This window comes from Triticum aestivum, chromosome 5A, assembly GCF_018294505.1.
Source record: "Triticum aestivum cultivar Chinese Spring chromosome 5A, IWGSC CS RefSeq v2.1, whole genome shotgun sequence".
NCBI lineage: Eukaryota > Viridiplantae > Streptophyta > Magnoliopsida > Poales > Poaceae > Triticum > Triticum aestivum.
The window spans coordinates 560,795,024-560,813,562 of NC_057806.1; the positions used below are offsets into that span (position 1 = coordinate 560,795,024).

General features: G+C 47.4%; 1 protein-coding gene and 1 long non-coding RNA gene across 3 annotated transcripts; one reads left to right on the plus strand and one right to left on the minus strand.

Annotated features, from left to right (window-relative positions):
• Positions 1 to 3,187: 3,187 nt before the first annotated feature.
• LOC543432 (carboxyl-terminal-processing peptidase 2, chloroplastic) lies at positions 3,188 to 6,519 on the minus strand. 2 transcript variants are annotated; one of them, XM_044526650.1, is made up of 12 exons: positions 6,066 to 6,519; positions 5,803 to 5,958; positions 5,406 to 5,488; positions 5,105 to 5,313; positions 4,931 to 4,999; positions 4,707 to 4,822; positions 4,527 to 4,602; positions 4,410 to 4,451; positions 4,023 to 4,131; positions 3,815 to 3,912; positions 3,635 to 3,728; positions 3,188 to 3,535 (listed from the first exon to the last, which is right to left on the minus strand). In XM_044526650.1, the coding sequence occupies exons 1-12, from the start codon at positions 6,307 to 6,309 to the stop codon at positions 3,410 to 3,412; spliced, it is 1,422 nt and encodes a 473-aa protein (XP_044382585.1). In that variant the 5' UTR covers positions 6,310 to 6,519; the 3' UTR covers positions 3,188 to 3,409. The 2 variants fall into 2 exon arrangements, with proteins under 2 accessions (XP_044382585.1, XP_044382586.1); XM_044526651.1 differs by having other exon boundaries at positions 5,803 to 5,955; positions 6,066 to 6,497.
• A 1,099-nt stretch (positions 6,520 to 7,618) lies between these two features.
• Positions 7,619 to 13,108, plus strand: LOC123104768 (uncharacterized). Its single transcript, XR_006450511.1, has 2 exons — positions 7,619 to 12,265; positions 12,756 to 13,108. It is a non-coding gene; the product is annotated as an uncharacterized lncRNA (long non-coding RNA).
• The last annotated feature ends 5,431 nt before the right edge of the window (positions 13,109 to 18,539 follow it).

Here is an 18,539-nt window from a genome sequence, read left to right on the forward strand (position 1 = left end):
GTGAGGGGCCCACATGTAAGTGAGAGGGAGAGAGGGGGTGAGAGAAAGAGTTTTTTATTTTTATTTTTTCTAAGTGGGTCCCACATGTAAGTGACACATGGAGGCAGAAACAAAATGTCCAATAAACGCCCAATAAACGGTAACGGCACATAAGAGCATTTTTATAAAGTGAACTAACGGCACATGGGCAAATTTGAGCAGGCTTTGAAATTAGGGGCAAATCTAAGCAGGTGGTTCGAGTCGGGGACAAAAATGCAAATGACCTTATCAAGATCCATCAACATTTTATTTGAGATTCAAATTTACCATCCATCAAATACTTTATTTGAGCAGGCTCGTATTTTGAACACTATCTAAACTATGAAAAAGTAGTGAATTATCAGCATACCAAAGGGCCTGGTGTTATGTTATTATTTCTAGGTCCTTCCCTCTTTATAAAGAAAAAACAGTTCTGAGTTCTATGCAGCAATACAAAAGAACATAACTACATAAGCAAAAGTTGGAGCTAAAGTTTCTTATTTAAGTTGCAGATTCTGCTCAACTCTGCAACCCATCTCTGTCCCTCTCGGTCGATCCGTAGGCTCAATGCCCGGAAATAACGAGCTCTCTAATGCCCCTAATTAATTATGCAGATAGTTAATTCAGCTGCCTTTTGTCTGACATAACGAAGACATCTGCGAGACCGCCCGGCCTGTACTATGGACTCATTCTGCTGTGCGCCCCACACTATATATAGATCACAGTGCCTTTGATTACAGACCCTTTTTTTTCGCTGGAGTGCCTTTGATTAGTAGTGTCTGTTCGTCTTTCAGGGAGTTAGCTGGTCTGTGTATGTGTGTTTGTTTTGAGCCCAAGGTCAAGGTCGGCTAGCCCCAATTTTTGGCCAAAGTTTTGTGTGCCCATGTATTAGGCCAATTCTGGTTTGAAAAAATGAATTAGAGTTAGTAATGAGCCATTGGCACTGCTAAAAAGTTGGCAACCTTCCAACCAAACTTTTAGTCATTGCAACAAAGTTGGTAAGTTACATTTAAGAAAAGTGTGGTGAGAGCCACATGGATGTTCATGTTTATGTCGCCATTACTGCGGCCCACCTCATCTTCGGTCGGTCTATCTGGATCGAGGTAGTCATCAAGCCCCTAGCACAACACTCGCCGACCGACTAAATCATTGTTCTCGCCCCGGCCGGCATGGAAGCGGTCGCGTTGTTCACCGCAGGCTTCTCCATCGGTACGAACATCGTGCATATAAGAGCTGGTGTACTCGCCCGAGTAACGCGTCCTCACGCTACTGTAGTATGGGTGTTGCTCTTCATCGCCGGAGCAATCGTTGTCGCTGTGATGTGGTCTTTTGTCGCCACAAGACAGGAGAACTCACACGACAACTACCCGCCGACATAGCTAAAAGTTTCAACGAGGGAGCCCGGCCTTCCACTCTCCAATCTCCGCGTCGGGACGGAGAGATGCACACGCTGCTCCTTCAAAATTGCATATCTGCAGTTGGCACTTTTGGTCGAGCTCACGGGTTCATCGTCACGGGTTCACGGGATTTTTTTCGATCCCCATTTTAACGTCCGGATTTGTGCCCGTGTATTTTCGTTTCTGAATTTTGTTTGCTTTCACTGACCAGACGCGCAGGAAGCCGGGGCCAGGGGAGAGGGAGGTGGACGCCGACGGCCGACCTCGCGGGCCGGGTTCTTGCTTGCACGACTACGCGGCGAACAGGGACAAGATGGAGCTGCTCGTGTGACTGAAGACGGTCGAATAGTTGGTCGAGAAGTAAGGTAGGCAGTTGGGCATGTTAGCAGGTGAGTTGGATAAGACTGAACCCATTAGGCCACTATATCGGTGGGAAATCAAGATCATGAAGTGTAATTATACCTGTGAGTGGTTGTAAGAAATAGTACACCATCAAGATCACGAATACAAATGGGTACTATCTGTTAAACATTCGTGAGTAATTAAAGAAAGGAACAATCCATCTTCTAGCTGTTGATTATGAAAGATCATTTAGTCTCGTGGATGTATGTGACGAGGCGCCCAAGAAGACTAGAAATAAAAATCAGTGAGCTGAATCCATGTCTGGTGGCCACCAGCTCCTGTGTAAAGGAGTGGTGCATGAGCTTCATTCAACTTCACGAAATGTGCATATTGGACACCGTGGGCATTCCATCTTTGCTTTAATTTCCCATTCGATGGAATCGTAGGACCAACGGATCTAAACGTGAAGAACCGAAACTTCAGATTATTGCTGATCTCAAGTCTAAATTCAGGTTTACCTTTTGTTATGGGAGCACCTGCTAATAGATTCTGCAGTTTCGAAATGGTGTATGAACCACCAGCCGCACCCATTCTTCTTCCATTGACGCCCTTAAATTTGTGAACCTCTATCTGTATTCGCAAGGCCAACCCCGCTGGCCGCTGGTATAAGCATCCGGTGAAATCGTATCACATGTCACTGAAGAAGGAGCTTTGCACTTACCCGGTTGCCCCATCCCCACCCTCTAGCTAGAGCTGCTGCCAAGAAAGAGGATCCAACTGTGCCGAGTTATCAAGCTCTTGCTGTAATCCTCTGCATACTCCAGAATGTGTTCTTGTCCAGAGGATGGAAATGTCTAGTCGATGTAATATTGCCCTTCAGGGCTCCCTTGGCCCAGACGTAATACAACTCATGGTCTCATGTGTTAACCCTGCTCTGCACACATGATGCAGTTTTTTTTTCCAACCGGGCAACCCCCCTTTTCCACTAATAATCACTTAACGGAAAGATTACAGTATCCAGTCTATTTTGGAGTTGCAAACACCAGCGACGAAATATCACACCGAAAACAGGACACTTGAAAGGAGGGAGCGAGCTATCAGGAAACCCGCTATAGATGCTCGAGGAAACATCTAGTACGGGGCAAAAACCTGATAGCACCACATCAAGTCAGACCAAAATGAAACAAGATAAAGGCTACAATTCCACATGTTACAGTTATGCTCCTTGGATGATGTAATTTAGGCCCTTTTTCTGTTCAAGTTTAGGTTATTGACCAGTGTTCCTCTGCTGTCAACAAACCTGATGCCTGATACACTCCCTCCATGTTTACTATATGAGGATTTACTACTGACAGATATCATTTGATTTGCTTTTTCTATCATGAAAAGTAATAGTCAAAACTGTAAGTTGGACACTTTACACAGACAAGTATAGACAGTTTTTTTTTCCTTTCCGGCATGGTGAAATTGGAACTTTGTACAGATGTGAACAGATTTCTCCTTCAAGATATCAAGATGTTAACAAAACGAATAGGATCAGCCACCCACCCCAGGTAAGAAAAACTACCATATCAACAGAAGCCCCCCCAACTGGCCAAAAACCCAAAATGTGCAGAGGCAGCTGCTCGCAGCAACACATACTTGGGACCATATCACGATCTCACAAACAGCCGGGCAGCATTAAGGTTGCAAGAAGCTGGGTCCCTGAGGCAGCTGCAGAAGCCATCCTCGTCGGTCGGGAATGATGCCGGCAATGGACGGTCCGGAGTCACACCGACCTTTTTGCCAACAAAAAACATTCAAAGTTGGGCCATCTGGTATCAACATCTGTTGAGTCTTATCGATGCCATGGTGCGGCAAAGCAAAGCAATGCTCACCTTATCTATGTCAGTATGCGCAGGGGTTTCGTAGCGCGCCACCGTCACGGCCAACCCTGAGCCATCGGACAGTGCAAACACCGACTGGATCTTGCTGGAAGTTGGAAGGTAAGTGGTGTGAGCAGCTAAGCATGCCAAATCAGAGCAAAACACATGACAGGAGGGACAGTAGGGCAGTACCCTTTTCCATATGTTGGTTCCCCATACACCACTGCCCTCTTGTTGTCTTTCAGTGCTCCTGCAAGGATCTCACTTGCACTTGCGGTTCCTTTGTTTACCTGGTAACGAGTTCAAGTGTTCAAAGGTCACTTCTTGCGATGCATACAGTGTCATATGATTGATCAAGAAAATCTCTAATTACGGCATTGTAAGCAACGGTAGCTCGTACCAGGACAACTAAAGGTTCTGATGCAGCAATCGTGCTAGCTCCATCTGCCTCATAAATGTCACGGACACCACGGCTATCACATATATACACAATGACACCCTTGTCCATCCTGAGAAAACAAGAGTAGTGTTAAAACTTCACCCAATTTAGCAAGCGATTTAATATGGAAAAATAGAATCAATATAGTAGTTTTCAGCCCAGAGTTACTACATATTATGAGAACAGCTTATTCACCAAAGAATCTTTTTCATATTTCTATCAGTCAATTACTCAGTTAACATATTCCAGATTAAAGTAGAATTAAGAAACTACTTGAGTACATCGTCAACACATATGCAGATGTAGAGCAGAACTCATGTGCTGAAATATGATGACGTAACAGCCTACCAAATCTTCGCAATCTCAATCCCTTCGGGAAAAAGACCACCGCTGCATCAAACAGAGCCATGTCAATATTTCAATTGAGTTAGGTGATAAGGCACCCCAAGTTTTGCAGGTAAAAACCTGTTATTCCGCAGATCCAACACAAAGGCCTTTACGTTTTTCTCCCTTAATTTCTTAATGGCTTCCTTAACAGACCCTGGAATAGGATAGTTAAGTGGTGTGGTCAGCAGAGCTTGACATCTTTAAAACGATAAATACTTCAAAATGAGAATATAATTTCGAGCCAGAGCCAACTAAAACCTGCAGCATTTTGGTTAAATGTTGTTAGTTTGATGTAACCAATCTTTGAGCTATCCTCTGAACCTGGAATCTCACACATCCTTGACCTCACCGGGTTTAAAGTATATCTTTCTCGCCTGGCATATATATAAGATGAATGAGCAACAGCCACTCTATAGTCTTGAGTAAAGTACTGAATCATTTCTTCTGAAGGAACTACAAAGGAATGGAGCGCAGGAGTTTACTTCAAAACAACATGTCTGGTATCAGCTCCACTGAGAATAGTCAAATCTATTGAGCTTCCTTCAGGACCCCTAGCAGGAACCAACAAGATTATCAGCCACTAAAATATTAGGTACGCAACATTCGCTAACACTGTATTTTGATCATATAAAGTATTTGTAATAGCCAGATCTTACTGTAAGCGATCTGCTGCGTCATATATGTCCATGTCTTGTGCGCTTGTGTCGTCAATTGCCAAAATAACGTCTCCAGACACAATGCCCGCCTTTTCTGCAGGACCCCCTGGGGCTGCTGACATTACGGAGAGCCCTGCAGGTGATCCTTTAAGGGCCAACGGGTAGCCGATGGATAAACCTACACCCGTGAGGGCACCTTGCGTGCCAGACTTACTTCAGGAAAGGCAATGGCATGCATCAGAAAGCAGTTTATACTATATGTTATAAGTGGGCAGTAGCCAAGCTTGTGGGAGCATCATACCCGCAAACTCTTGAATTTCTCGGGTTCCAATAACCGAGTGAACGGATCATCCAAGGTTGCAAGCATTTTCTTAATCGCCGCATCTGAAATGCAGTCCGGGGTGAGCAAATTCAATCACATAGCGTAAGAAACAAAGCATCGATCATATCTGCACAAACCAATGGTCTGTTTAAGTGGTTCATTGTGTTTATAAACGAAATTCAGATTCAACAATGGAGTGGTAGGATAAAATAGGTGCATGTGATCGAATCATCGAATTTGGTTTCTAGTACTTTGTAGAAATGTGAAGGGACATGTGATGACTTGCAGAAGTGCAGGCCGGATAAATTATTTTCGCTAGGGAGACAGTGTTCTAAGTGGATAGCAATCAGACATCGCACAGTTATTAGGGCCATACATGTCTCCTGCCGCGTGTTCATGGGGTCGTCGCGGAGGGCGCGCTCGCGGTACCTGAACCAGCTCTGCCCGTTGAAGGACTTGTCGTAGTAGGCGCGGTCCACCGCGCGCCACGCCTCCAGGAACAGCAGGTTCTCCTCCGTGAGCGCGGACGCTGCTTGGGGCCAAAACCATGGGAGAGGGAAAACACGAGTCAGCTAGGAGTGGAATCGAAGCGCAGGACAGCCTGAACCGAAATTTGAATCCAAGCGCTGGGTTGATTACATGGGGGCGGCGCCCTGCAGTAGGCGGGCGCGGACAGGGACACGGCGAGCGCCATCCCCAGAACCGCGCGGCGGCCGAGGCCGGCGGCAGCGGCTTCCGTCGCCGCCGGGCTGGCCCGCGCCACCGTGGAGCCCCGGAGGGCCCGGTCGACCTGTCTGGATCGGGGGCCCAGGGAGGAGGAGACGTGCCGGGGGGAGGCCGCGCGGGACGGGGCCACGTGCGGGCGGCGCACCGGGAGGAGCATGGGGCCGGGGGCGCGGCTGTGGTGGGAGGAGCTCGCGGGAGATGGAGGAGAGGAGAGGGACAGTGTGTGTGGAGGAGAAGCACGCGGCGGGCAGAGGGATGCAGCAGATCAAACGGAGAGGCTCCCGGAGAGGAGGGAGGGAGGAAGGGATTTTTTGCGTGGATTTTGGGCTACGGCATCCTATGTCCCAATCTGTGTTTTTCTCTTGTTTTTATATGCATCTGCCGCTGAGAAATCATAAGAATACTGCAGTCCCGGACTGAAATAGGGTTCAACTAGGAACGCAGGCATAGGGAGAGGGGGCAATAGTGTGGAATTCAGAATAGGAAGGGGGGGGGGGGGGGGGGGGGGGCAACACTGTCTGTTTTTGCCTTGGTTTTGTAGGCAATCAGGTAGAAAATAAGTAGTCAATAATCAGTTTTGAAATTATGCGAGTTTAATCAGTTCAGAGAATAATCAATATGAAATGTAGGCAAGGAGATAGATATATGTAGGCAATCAGATAGAGTTATGTAGGCAACGATCAGTTAGATAATAGGCAGTAATGTGTGTTTTTGTTTTCTGTACGTAAACAATCGACGTACATTTTTGATTTTGTAGGCAATTTTAATTAACATTTTTATAGGCATTGTTTTGTGTGTTCTTCGTAGGCAATTAAATTAGCATCATAGGCGATACTATTGTGCTTTCAGCAGGCAGTTCTTAGGAATGTTCGCCATGTGTTCGTAGGCAACACCACTGTGTTTTATGCAGACAATCAGAGAGAGATAAGTAGGCAAAACAATGCATAAGATGTGTTCATAGGCAATCCCGTAGGCAATAACGTGTGTTTTTGTGTTTCATCAGCTGACAACACATTTTTTGTAGAGAAATACAAGCAAGGGGGCAAAATACTCACATATTTTTTTCTTGCCATGGATTTTGTGCCTTTTTTATGCAGTACTGTAAGATACGTGAGAAAACTACATATAGTTTTGGCATGGCATGGCATGGAAGCACTAGTTGTGGTTCTAGTAGTAGCTGCAGATTTCAGAGATGGCACTAACCTCTGTCATTTTCCTTTTGGGTAGCAACTAAAACTACGCGGCATACATGACACACATTCTAGCAGGTAGTCAAGATGAGAAAGTTATACTACTCCCTCCGTTCCTAAATATTTGTCTTTCTAGACATTCAAATGACTACTACATACGGATGTATGTAGACATATTTTAGAGTGTAGATTCACTCACTTTGCTCCGTATATAGTCACTTGTTGAAATGCCTAGAAAGACAAGTATTTAGGAACGGAGGGAGTATGTAGCATATACACAGGTTTTTTCAGTACAAACCAAGGAAACCCCCTTACGAGAACAGATTATGAACCGACTCTCACGTTTGCTGGAGGTAAACGTGCGACTCCTGCATTAAGATTCAGGACTCATACAGATATTTGTTGTAGTAGCTCCTAGTGCATAAGATTGGCATCTTTGCCGCATTGAAGTTTGACTTCATATGCAAAGAATAGGTTGCTTGAGTACGTAATTACCTCGAAATCTCATGTGATGTTTTCATGTAATTTGGAATCGAAACTTGAAACCATAGTGTACATTCGATTTTCAGTAACTGAACTTTTTGCCATTTTAAAAAGTTAAATGCGATGCTGCTTTGAGTGAGCTTTGAGTAATGAATCACCTCGAAATCTCATATGATGCTTTATATAAGCTGGATTTTGGTACTTAGATGTGTGGAACTCAATTTCGGTAATTGAAAACGGCCATTTTTTAGAAGTTAGATGTGCCGGTACTCGAAGTATTTGTGCATTTTTTTTTCAGCAGCTAATGTGATGGAGTGAAGCTCTGAGCAGACTTCCACAAAATGTTCCCTCTTTTTTGGTGCTTTCGATTTTGGGTGGTGGTAGAGCTTGCACCATGCTAGCTCCCAGTCTGCTGTATTTGCTCGGCCACATTTGCAAACACAAGCAATAATAAGACTAATTTCAGTAATCACATGTTTAAATGTAAACAATGTTGTACATGTATATATGTAGGCATCTTCATTTGTATACTAGGCATTTTTTTAGTAGGCAATTTGTTTCAGCCAAAACACTAAATCACCCACCCCACAATTTAACCACATAGTTTCAGACTACTTTCTACGCAGGCAACTAAGTCATTTTCTCCATGCTATTTTACTTTCTGTTTTCCAACTATGAGATTTCTAAATCATTTTTGCCCACTAATAGCAGAGCAACTTCAGTTTAGTGGGAAATTTTACCAACTAATTTCAGGCTACTTTTTGCAAAGCATGAAGGAAACTAGAACATTTTTCAACCTGCAAAATTCTTTCTCCTGAAGCAACTATGCTCCCTTTTAGTTGGGTTCCTACAAAGTGTGCCTGCAAAGGTTTCTCTAAGCAACTTTCTTGTATGTGTTTTTTCTATGAAACGGGGCCCAAAAAATGAAACAACATCAAAAAGTGCTCAGGATCTCTCTCTAACATCCAGGTCCAAAATCGGAGGGGGAGGGGGGGATGAATCATCCTGGTTCATCATACATCATCCAAGGAACAACTCGACCAATCGGACATACAAAGTCGCCCACCACCGGGTGCTAAGTCGCCTAGCCCGCCGACATACTCGCCTACACATCCCCAACCCCCTTGAAAAATCGCCTAAGCCAACCAAAACGAACTCGCCCATCACCGGATGCTAGGTCGCCTAACCCGCCAACCTACTCGCCTACACATACACACACCCACCTCCCTTGAAAAATCGCCTAAGCCGGCCAAAACGATCTCGCCCACCACCGGGTGCTAGGTCGCCTAACCCTCCAACTCACTCACCTACACACACACTCACCCCCCTTGAAAAAAGGCCTAAGTCGGCCAAAACAAACTCGCCCACCGCCGGGTGCTAGGTCGCCAAACACGCGACATACTCGCCTACACACACACTCACACCCCTTGAAAAACCGCCTAAGCCGGCCGACACGAACTCGCCCACCACCGGGTGCTAGGTCGCCTAACCCGCCGACCTACTCGCCTACACACCCACTCACACCCCTTGAAAAACCGCCTAAGCCGGCCGACACGAACTTGCCCACCACCGGGTGCTAGGTCGCCTAACCCGCCGACCTACTCGCCTAGACACATCCAAACCCCTTGAGAAATCGGCTAAGCCGGCCGAAACGAACTCGCCCACCCCTTGGTACTAGGTCGCCTAGACCCGACGACCTACTCACCTACACACACACAATCCACCACCTTGAAAAATCGCCTAAGCCGGCCAAAATAAACTCGCCCACCACCGGGTGCTAGGTCGCCTAACCCGCCGACCTACTCGCCTACACACAGACCCACACCCCTCGAAAAATCGCCCAAGCCGGCCGAAACGAACTCGCCCACCACCGGGTGCTAGGTCGCCTAGACCCGACGACCTACTCGCCTACACACACATCCACCCCCTTGAAAAATCGCCTAAGCCGGCCAAAATGAAATTGCCTACCACCGGGTTTTAGGTCGCCTAACCCGCCGACCTACTCGCCTAGACACACCCAAACCCCTTGAGAAATCGGCTAAGCCGGCCGAAACGAACTCGCCCACCCCTTGGTACTAGGTCGCCTAGACCCGACGACCTACTCACCTACACACACAATCCACCACCTTGAAAAATCGCATAAGCCGGCCAAAATAAACTCGCCACCACCGGGTGCTAGGTCGCCTAACCCGCCGACCTACTCGCCTACACACAGACCCACACCCCTTGAAAAATCGCCCAAGCCGGCCGAAACGGACTCGCCCATCACCGGGTGCTAGGTCGCCTAGACCCGACGACCTACTCGCCTACACACACATCCACCCCCTTGAAAAATCGCCTAAGCCGGCCAAAACGAACTTGCCCACCACTGGGTTTTAGGTCGCCTAACCCGCCGACCTACTCGCCTAGACACACCCAAACCCCTTGAGAAATCGGCTAAGCCGGTCGAAACGAACTCGCCCACCCCTTGGTACTAGGTCGCCTAGACCCGACGACCTACTCACCTACACACACAATCCACCACCTTGAAAAATCGCCTAAGCCGGCCAAAATAAACTCGCCCACCACCGGGTGCTAGGTCGCCTAACCCGCCGACCTACTCGCCTACACACAGACCCACACCCCTCGAAAAATCACCCAAGCTGGCCGAAACGAACTCACCCACCACCGGGTGCTAGGTCGCCTAGACCCGACGACCTACTTGCCTACACACACATCCACCCCCTTGAAAAATCGCCTAAGCCGGCCAAAACGAACTCGCCCACCACCGGGTGCTAGGTCGCCTAACCTGTCGACCTACTTGCCTACACACGGACTCACACCACTTGAAAAACCGCCTAAGACGGCCGACATGAACTCGCCCACCACCGGGTGCTAGGCCGCCTAACCCGCTGACCTACTCGCCTACACACGGACCCACACCCCTTGAAAAATCTGCTAAGCTGGCTGAAACGAACTCGCCCACCACCTGGGTGCTAGGTCGCCTAACCCGCCGACCTACTTGCCTACACACGGACCCACACCCCTTGAAAAATCACCTAACCTGGCTGAAACGAACTCGCCCACCACCAGGTGCTAGGTCGCCTAACCCCGTCAAGCTACTTGCCTACACCGACACCCACACCCCTTAAGAAATCGCCTAAATTGGCCAAAACAAAATCACCCATCCCCTGGTGCTAGGTCGCCTAACGCGCCAACCTACTCGCCTACACACACCCATACCCCTTGAGAAATCGGCTAAGCCGGCCGAAACAAACTCGCCCACCCCTTGGTACTAGGTCGCCTAGACCCGCCGACCTACTCGTCTATACTCACACCCACCCCCCTTGGAAAATCGCCTAAGCCGGCCAAAACGAACTCGCCCACCACCGGGTGCTAGGTTGCCTAACCCGCCGACCTACTCGACTACACACGGACCCACACCCCTTGAAAAATCGCCCAAGCCGGCTAAACAAACTCGCCCACCACCGGGTGCTAGGTCGCCTAACCCGCCGACCTACTCGCCTACACACGGACCCACACCCTTTGAAAAATCGCCCAAGCCGGCTAAAACAAACTCGCCCACCACCGGGTGCTAGGTCGCCTAACCCGCCGACCTACTCGCCTACACACGGACCCACACCCCTTGAAAAATCTGCTAAGCTAGCTGAAACGAACTCGCCCACCACCCGGGTGCTAGGTCGCCTAACCTGCCGACCTACTTGCCTACACACGGACCCACACCCCTTGAAAAATCACCTAACCCGGCCAAAACGAATTCGCCCACCACCAGGTGCTAGGCCGCCTAACCCGCCGAGCTACTCGCCTACACACACCCACACCCCTTGAGAAATCGCCTAAACTGGCCAAAACAAAATCGCCCATCCCCCGGTGCTAGGTTGCCTAACCCGCTGACCTACTCGTCTACACTCACACCCACCCCCCTTGAAAAACATGCCTAAGCCGACCGACACGAACTTGCCCACCATCGAGTGCTAGGTCGCCTAACCCGCCGACCTACTCGTCTACACTCACACCCACCCCCCTTGAAAAATCGCCTAACCAGGCGGAAACGAACTCGCGCACCACCGGGTGCTAGGTCGCCAAACTCGCCTACATACCCACTCGGGTGCTAGGTCGCCTAACCCGCCAACCTACTCGCCTACACACACCCCTTGAAAAATCGCCTAAGCTGGCCGAGACGAACGTGCCCGCTCCCCCCGGTGCTAGGTCGCCTAACCCATCGTCCTAGCAACCTAAATCACCATATTTTTTGGGCAATATTAAGTTTTTCAATTTTTCGGTTCCGTTTTTTCATTTTTACAGTAGTTTTTTTATCAGTGAACTACAATTAACATGGATGTACACTGATGGAGCAGCTAAATGCATGTTTTTTGTTTTTTCAGGTATGGCTGCAGCGATGTACAATGCTGAAAACTGGGACGGCACCTATGTCCTGGAGTATGTATCATGAGTGATTTTTGGTTTTTTCATTTTTTTTCTTTCGCATACCAACATGGTCTACTTTAGTAACAAGTAGCATAAATAACATGGTCTCTTCTCAAATTAAAAAGCATTCAAGTCTTCTCACGATCATCAAAATCATCAGGGAGTTTAGTGAGATCAAGCTCAGCCATATGCACATTTTTAGAAGAGGGAAGAAAATTCTGTATAAGCGACAAATTGTAAATAAAACAATGAAAACATCTAGTTTTTCGCTCTCTTTACTAGTAGCCAGCTTGGCATATCATGTTTACTACTAGTTGGCAGAAAAATGGCAGGCGAGAAATTTACATTATTGCTACTTGTAGTACTAGCTCAGACTTTTTTTTTCCTGGTTTTTGTTTTGTAAGCAACTAGTCTCTTCTCATTTCCATCTTCCCTTTTTTTTAATATGGGATGTATGCAAGCTTTATCGCAACCAGTTTTTCCTCTCCTTTTTTGTGTGCAGAGGCAAGGTGCAAGACAATAGGCAAGATAATTCAAGAGCAGGAATTTCTTCTCAAGCATCCAGATTCAACATAGGGAAGAGGAGGCAACTACATGTGAAGGCTAGCAGTATCACACGGGAGGTACAGAGGGGTAGTCCCAGTAGTTCAAGAACTAAACAGGAATCAAGATTTTCTGTTTTGTTTTTGCCCAAGGATTAGTAGGGATAATAGTAGTGCAGAGTACTTCTACCTTGGTGTTTTTTCTGGGAGGAATTGCCCAGTTTGTCGAAATTTTCTTGCCAACGTTTGCTCCACAATATTGCCTGATCAGCAACAAAGAGTTGCTGGGCAAGATCTATGGCCTTCTTCAGGATTTGGCTTGAATTGCCCCTTTTTTGTGTGTGTGTTTTCTGTTTGCAAGGATCTCTCCCCCCTGCTAGGCCATGGCCTGCAGCCGCCGGCGGCTGGGAGGTATAGCGGGTCAAGGGAAGAAAAAAGTAGACTGCTATGGATCTGTGACAAGAAAACTACTTTATAAGAAAAGATAGAACCAGAAAACTACTTTATAAGAAAAGATAGAACCAGAAAAAAAAAGAAGAAAAAGAAAATAGAGATAGTACTCTCGGTCCAAGCGACCAAGCCGCTACAAGAAGGAAGAGAAGTCAGCATATTGGGATGTGCCATGCGGGGAAATTTCAAGGTTTTTTTTTTCTAGATTACTAGTTGTCGGTTAGATTTTTCATTTGGATGAAATACAATTTTTTCTAAATGTGAGCATTTATTTTACTTGAGAACATTTTATTAACATAATAATCACTGTTTCAGAAAAATACAAACATTTATTAAACGTTTTGTGCCTGCGCCTACTCTCCATGGTCAAGCCGGCATGCACAGTCGCTGGGTCCAGCGTGGTGTCATCATCAGAGCCCGTCTCCATCGTAGTGTCATCGTCGGAGACCTCGAGAGAGCTAGCCGACATGAGTATGGCGTGGCAGCTTTGCTAGGTGGTTGCAAGGGCGGCTATATCGTGCTACTGCTCCGACGACAGGCTTTCCCACATAGCTCTAGAGCTTGCAGACATGGTGGATGTGGTGCAAGGAAGGAGGATGAGGAGCGGATGTGTTGTGCCGTGGAGTTTAGCCGGGTGTGGCCGCCTTTAAATAGAGGAATCCGGTGAGGCCAAGCGTCTAGGTGCATCAATACGCAGCGTCAGAGTTGGTTTCTCGGCCGGTGAGCCTACTTAATGGTGGCATACGGACAAGCGGGTATAAAACGGGTGTGGTAGATATTCGTCCCGCCCCATAAGGTAAACATCTCTTTGGCATTGAACAGGCGCGGACACTGGGGATGCGGCGCGGGCGACACTCACGACCGGCGCGCCGCTTCAATGCTAGTGCCAGTGAAAGGCCGCGTCCGCTCAAGGCTGGCGTCATTGAGGAGCGGCCGTTCAATAACGACATGAATGCGGGCAGCTGGCGCCGGGCGGGAACGCACGCGGGCGAGGGAGGAGGGTTTTAGGTGGGCTAGGGTAGTCATGAGCAGGCGTGATAGCGGTCCGAACGCCCACAAAGTCCCCCCACCCCCTCCTCACTTTGTCTCCGGTTTACAGGAAAAAGCGTGTTTGGATCCGCTTGCGGAGCGATACAGGACCAAGTTAGATGGCAAAACACGTTGGGATCATGCGATCCAAACGGTTGCGGAGGGTTTAAGTGTCAGTGTTGGAGGTGCCTTTAGACGGTTTTTCATATGTGATCCCTCTCTCTCTCAATGAAATAACCTGTATGCCTATAACCTTTACTGTAGTTACCGATCTACCACCCAACAGATATGCAAATGAACAACAGTACGGTCATGCAATGATGTAAACAAGTTGAGCCATGCAACGGACAAATGTGCAGGCTTCCAATAGGCTAAGGAGGCGTTTGGTTACTCGCATTCACTTGCATGAGATTTGTGTATTAACTCAGCCCGTCCTCTCTCAGCCTGGTCAAGTCAATGACACAATCAAACGCTGGGAAAAAGTAAGAGCTTGTGTGAAAGTAGGTGGGGATTGATAGTTTTTTTCTGCGGGGTAAAGGGAGTTTTTATTGCAAAATAATAGTATTACAATCAAGAAACCATCAATCCTCAATACAAGGTGGAACCAAGTTTGACCACACAGTTGTAGTTCTCTTGGGGTGGCCATAATTGACCAACTGATCTGCAACTTTATTCTGACTATGATTAATATTCTGAGGTAAAAACTCTCTACTACTCATTAACTCCTTGATCTCTAGAACTAACGGGCCCATAAGCTGACTTTACCAGGCCATTGTTTGACAAAACAGAATGTGCTTTAGAAGAATCCGATTGGACGACCACCGGTAGCAATGTATGTTGGATAGCCAAAGCCATACCTTTGCATGCGGACATGGATCTCCACCTCTAGTGGGTCGCTGCAGTGGAAGATATATCAATACGCAACAAATAAGATTTTGCCGGTGGCATCTCTGAGCACCACATCAGCAGCAGCTGAAACATCGGAGTCCTGGAAGGAACCATCAACGAAGAGGGCAACGGTGCCCGACCAAGATAATTCCTCTTTTCAACAAATAAAGGCCGTATAGATTTGCATGTGTTGCATTTGATTGTGGCGGCGTGGTGTATGTGGTGTGAGAGAGCCATGCAAGTATCAAAGAATCATTCCCGTCTCGTGTTGTGCGCATGCCTGCATGAGGAGAAACGGTCGATTTGGACGTTCCTCTTAGCAGGTTTTGAGGTGCTTTAAACATCGTGTTTGCCAAAATTTAAGGCCGTAAATTACCAAACAACTGAAAAGATGAAAGATTTTTTCTACCAATTTTAATACAAGCCCACTCAGAAGTACATTTTACCAAGCTACCAAACACATCGTAAGTTATTCATACGTTCCATCTCGTTAGATCAGTTGACGAAAAACATCTTTATATTATACTCTCTCCGTCTCAGAATAAATGACTCAACTTTGTACTCAGCAAACACATCGTAAGTACATTTTTATGAGTCAGTTATTTTGGGACGGAGGGAGTAGAACGGAAGAAGTAGTATGCTTTACCTCCATCTTTTTCTTGTCAGACAGGGATGAGCGAACGGCCGCTACACTACACTACTGCACTGTGTTCACCAGCCGGAACTCTCGAGACCAATGATGTGGTCACTAGCTAGCGAAAGATGCTCTGCGCCGCAGCAAACTGTTCTGGCCGCAAGTATGAAAAAAAGGGGTCCTGCAGAGTAATTGAGAGAGTCGACCAGAAAAAGAGGTAATTAACTAACTTTTTTATTTTGAGATTGAGAAGATGATACTCCTTCCGTAAACTAATATAAAAGTATTTAGATCACTAATTTAATAATCTAAATGCTTTTATATTAATTTATGAAGGAAGTAATTAACTAACTAATCGTGCGGCCCATGGGTTAGCGAATCTCTTCTTCCATCAATCAATCCACAGAGAGTAAGGAGCACCGTGCCCCTATCTGACACTGCACTTGGCCACTGTATTTTTTCCTTTGTCTTTACGATATAATACTCCCTCGGTCTCATAATATAAGACTGTTTTTGATACTAGTATAGTATAAAAGAAGTTTCTATATTATAGGGGAAATACTAGAGCCCACGTACATGTCCGTCAGTCAAACAGCCAAAGTAGTGCTGCTGGAAAATCTGCTAGTCAAACGGTTGGTCCAATCCGGGTTAGAATTAACAACGCTACCGTTGTCTGCTGATTGAAGTTGATGTTTGATGATGATGCGTCGATCCATCCAGGTCCAGATCGGTTCGAGTGGTCGTGCCTCGTCAGTCGCCGCTGATTATTGTTGTTTGTGCAGCTCGTCTCCGCGCGCATCCGTTCATTAGCTCCGACGACGACGACCACGATCTGCTCGGACGTGATCGCTCTGCCATGCACGTTGTCATGGTACGTGGAAACTTAGGCATCTTCAGCGCGGATCCTCACAGAGCCCGCATCCGTGATCCGCACACGATTTGCCATTCAACATGCTACACATTGGCCCGCGGATCAGTCCGAACGTCCCTTTTTCTAGCAAACTGAAGACTATTAGAAGGTCTTGCGGGAGTCTCTGGACCGCTGCCACACACATCTTCTTCGACGCCATGAAGTGCGCAATTTACTCCAGCAGAAAGTCACCATCTCCTTCTCACACATTCCCTGACAAGGGGTACTTAAAGCATCTCTAGCAGACCCGTATAAGTGGTCAAACCCGGAAAATAACCGTTTTTTGTAATTCCAGTTAAAAAAACAAGCCTGAACAGACCCCTTAAAATTGTCCAACCCTTAAAAAAATTTAAGAGGCCATGTAAACACGAACGCGAAACCCTCATATATACAGTTTTGAGGACAACTTTGCCAGGACCCTGCATACCGGTCACGTTACCGGTTGAGGAAGCTTTGCTCCCGCCAACACCATGAAGCTCGCCCAGCTGCCGCGCCCGTCCACCTCTCGGCCGCCGTGCCTGTCCGATAGTCGGCCGGCCCTCCATCCTGGCCGCCGCGCTCGCCCGTGGCTCTGCGGCTCTCGAATGGAGCTAGCTAGCTAGCTCAATCCATTCGAACGGAGCTAGCTAGCCGCTCAATCGATTCGAAGAGTTAGCTAGCTAGCTCGATGCGCCGGCCGTTCGATTCGGCCACCGCCTCTGAAACCCTGGCCTCCGCGCGCGCCTCGCGTTTTTCCTCGTCCGCCTGTCCGCCGGATTGACGCGAGGAAGAAGACGACTAAAAAAAGAGCTAGCTCTAGGTCTGTTCGGTATAGTCGGAGAATATTCTTTTTTACGGGTTGATTATACGGAGTCTGAGTCTATCCTCGCCCGCGCCGGCCTGCATATACTCTTTTTCGCGAACTGCAAAATACTTATGCAGGTCGGGATTTTGCGGGGTCTGCTAGAGATGCTCTTAGGCCCTGTTTGTGTCATCGTTGATCTGATTCGAATCACCTGGGGATTCACTTTGGTAGAAAGTGGACTCACAGTTATGTAAGACCCTTTTTCCAATTTTGATTGAATTTGAATCATCTGTAGCTTCGCTTTAGTGGTGAACCGTCGAATCAGCTTCGTCATCAAAGTACACTTTGAGGTGCTTCATAAAATTGCATTAAAAATGGCCTGAATCCAGATTCAGCTTCACTAGCATAGCTGATTCAAAATGGTTGTTTGTTTTAGATTTCATATCTAGCTTCACTAACAATGTTGGCTTCAATGGCAAAACTGATTCACAATAGTTGTTTGTTTCAAATTTCAGATTCAGCTTCACTCGCAAAGCTGAATCTAGTTCCTAAAGCTCAAACAGACAGGACCTTAGCCGCATGTGGGTAACAGTTCTATGCACATTGATTGTTTAATACTATAATATTGACATGGCCATCCTCCGCACCACAAGTTTAGACACAACCGTCGCCACCTCTTCAAGAAAAAAAGATTAGGGTTTCCCCGCCTCCCACTGGCGTCGTCATCAGCCTGCCTCGTCTCCAGTGGCCTTAGGACCATGGAGGCACTGTGGACCTCATCCCTTGCCGCTATGAGGGATCTTGCTCTGTTTTTAGGTGTTTTTTGAGTTTGTTTAGGGTTTGTGTCCTGCTCACGAAGACGAGGTGGTGAAGGCTCCCTAAAGATGAAATGAACCTGTCCCCGCCTAGCCCCCCTTCTGATGATGTGTCTAGCGTCGGCTGAGGGCATGTGAAGGTGTGTCCGCCAGGCACGCACGCATACCCGCTCAAGACAATGAGCTTCCTGCATCGCACGCGCGCGAATCGTCCAGATTAAGATTAACCGACAC

Coding starts and splice junctions, on each gene's coding strand:
- LOC543432 (XM_044526650.1), bottom strand. CDS start 6,309: ATGCTCCTCCCGGTGCGCCGCCCGCACGTGGCCCCGTCCCGCGCGGCC. Junction 4,132..4,409: donor ATTGAGATTGCGAAGATTTG/GTAGGCTGTTAC, acceptor TTGTTTTCTCAG/GATGGACAAGGGTGTCATTG. Junction 3,729..3,814: donor GAACCAACATATGGAAAAGG/GTACTGCCCTAC, acceptor TCCAACTTCCAG/CAAGATCCAGTCGGTGTTTG.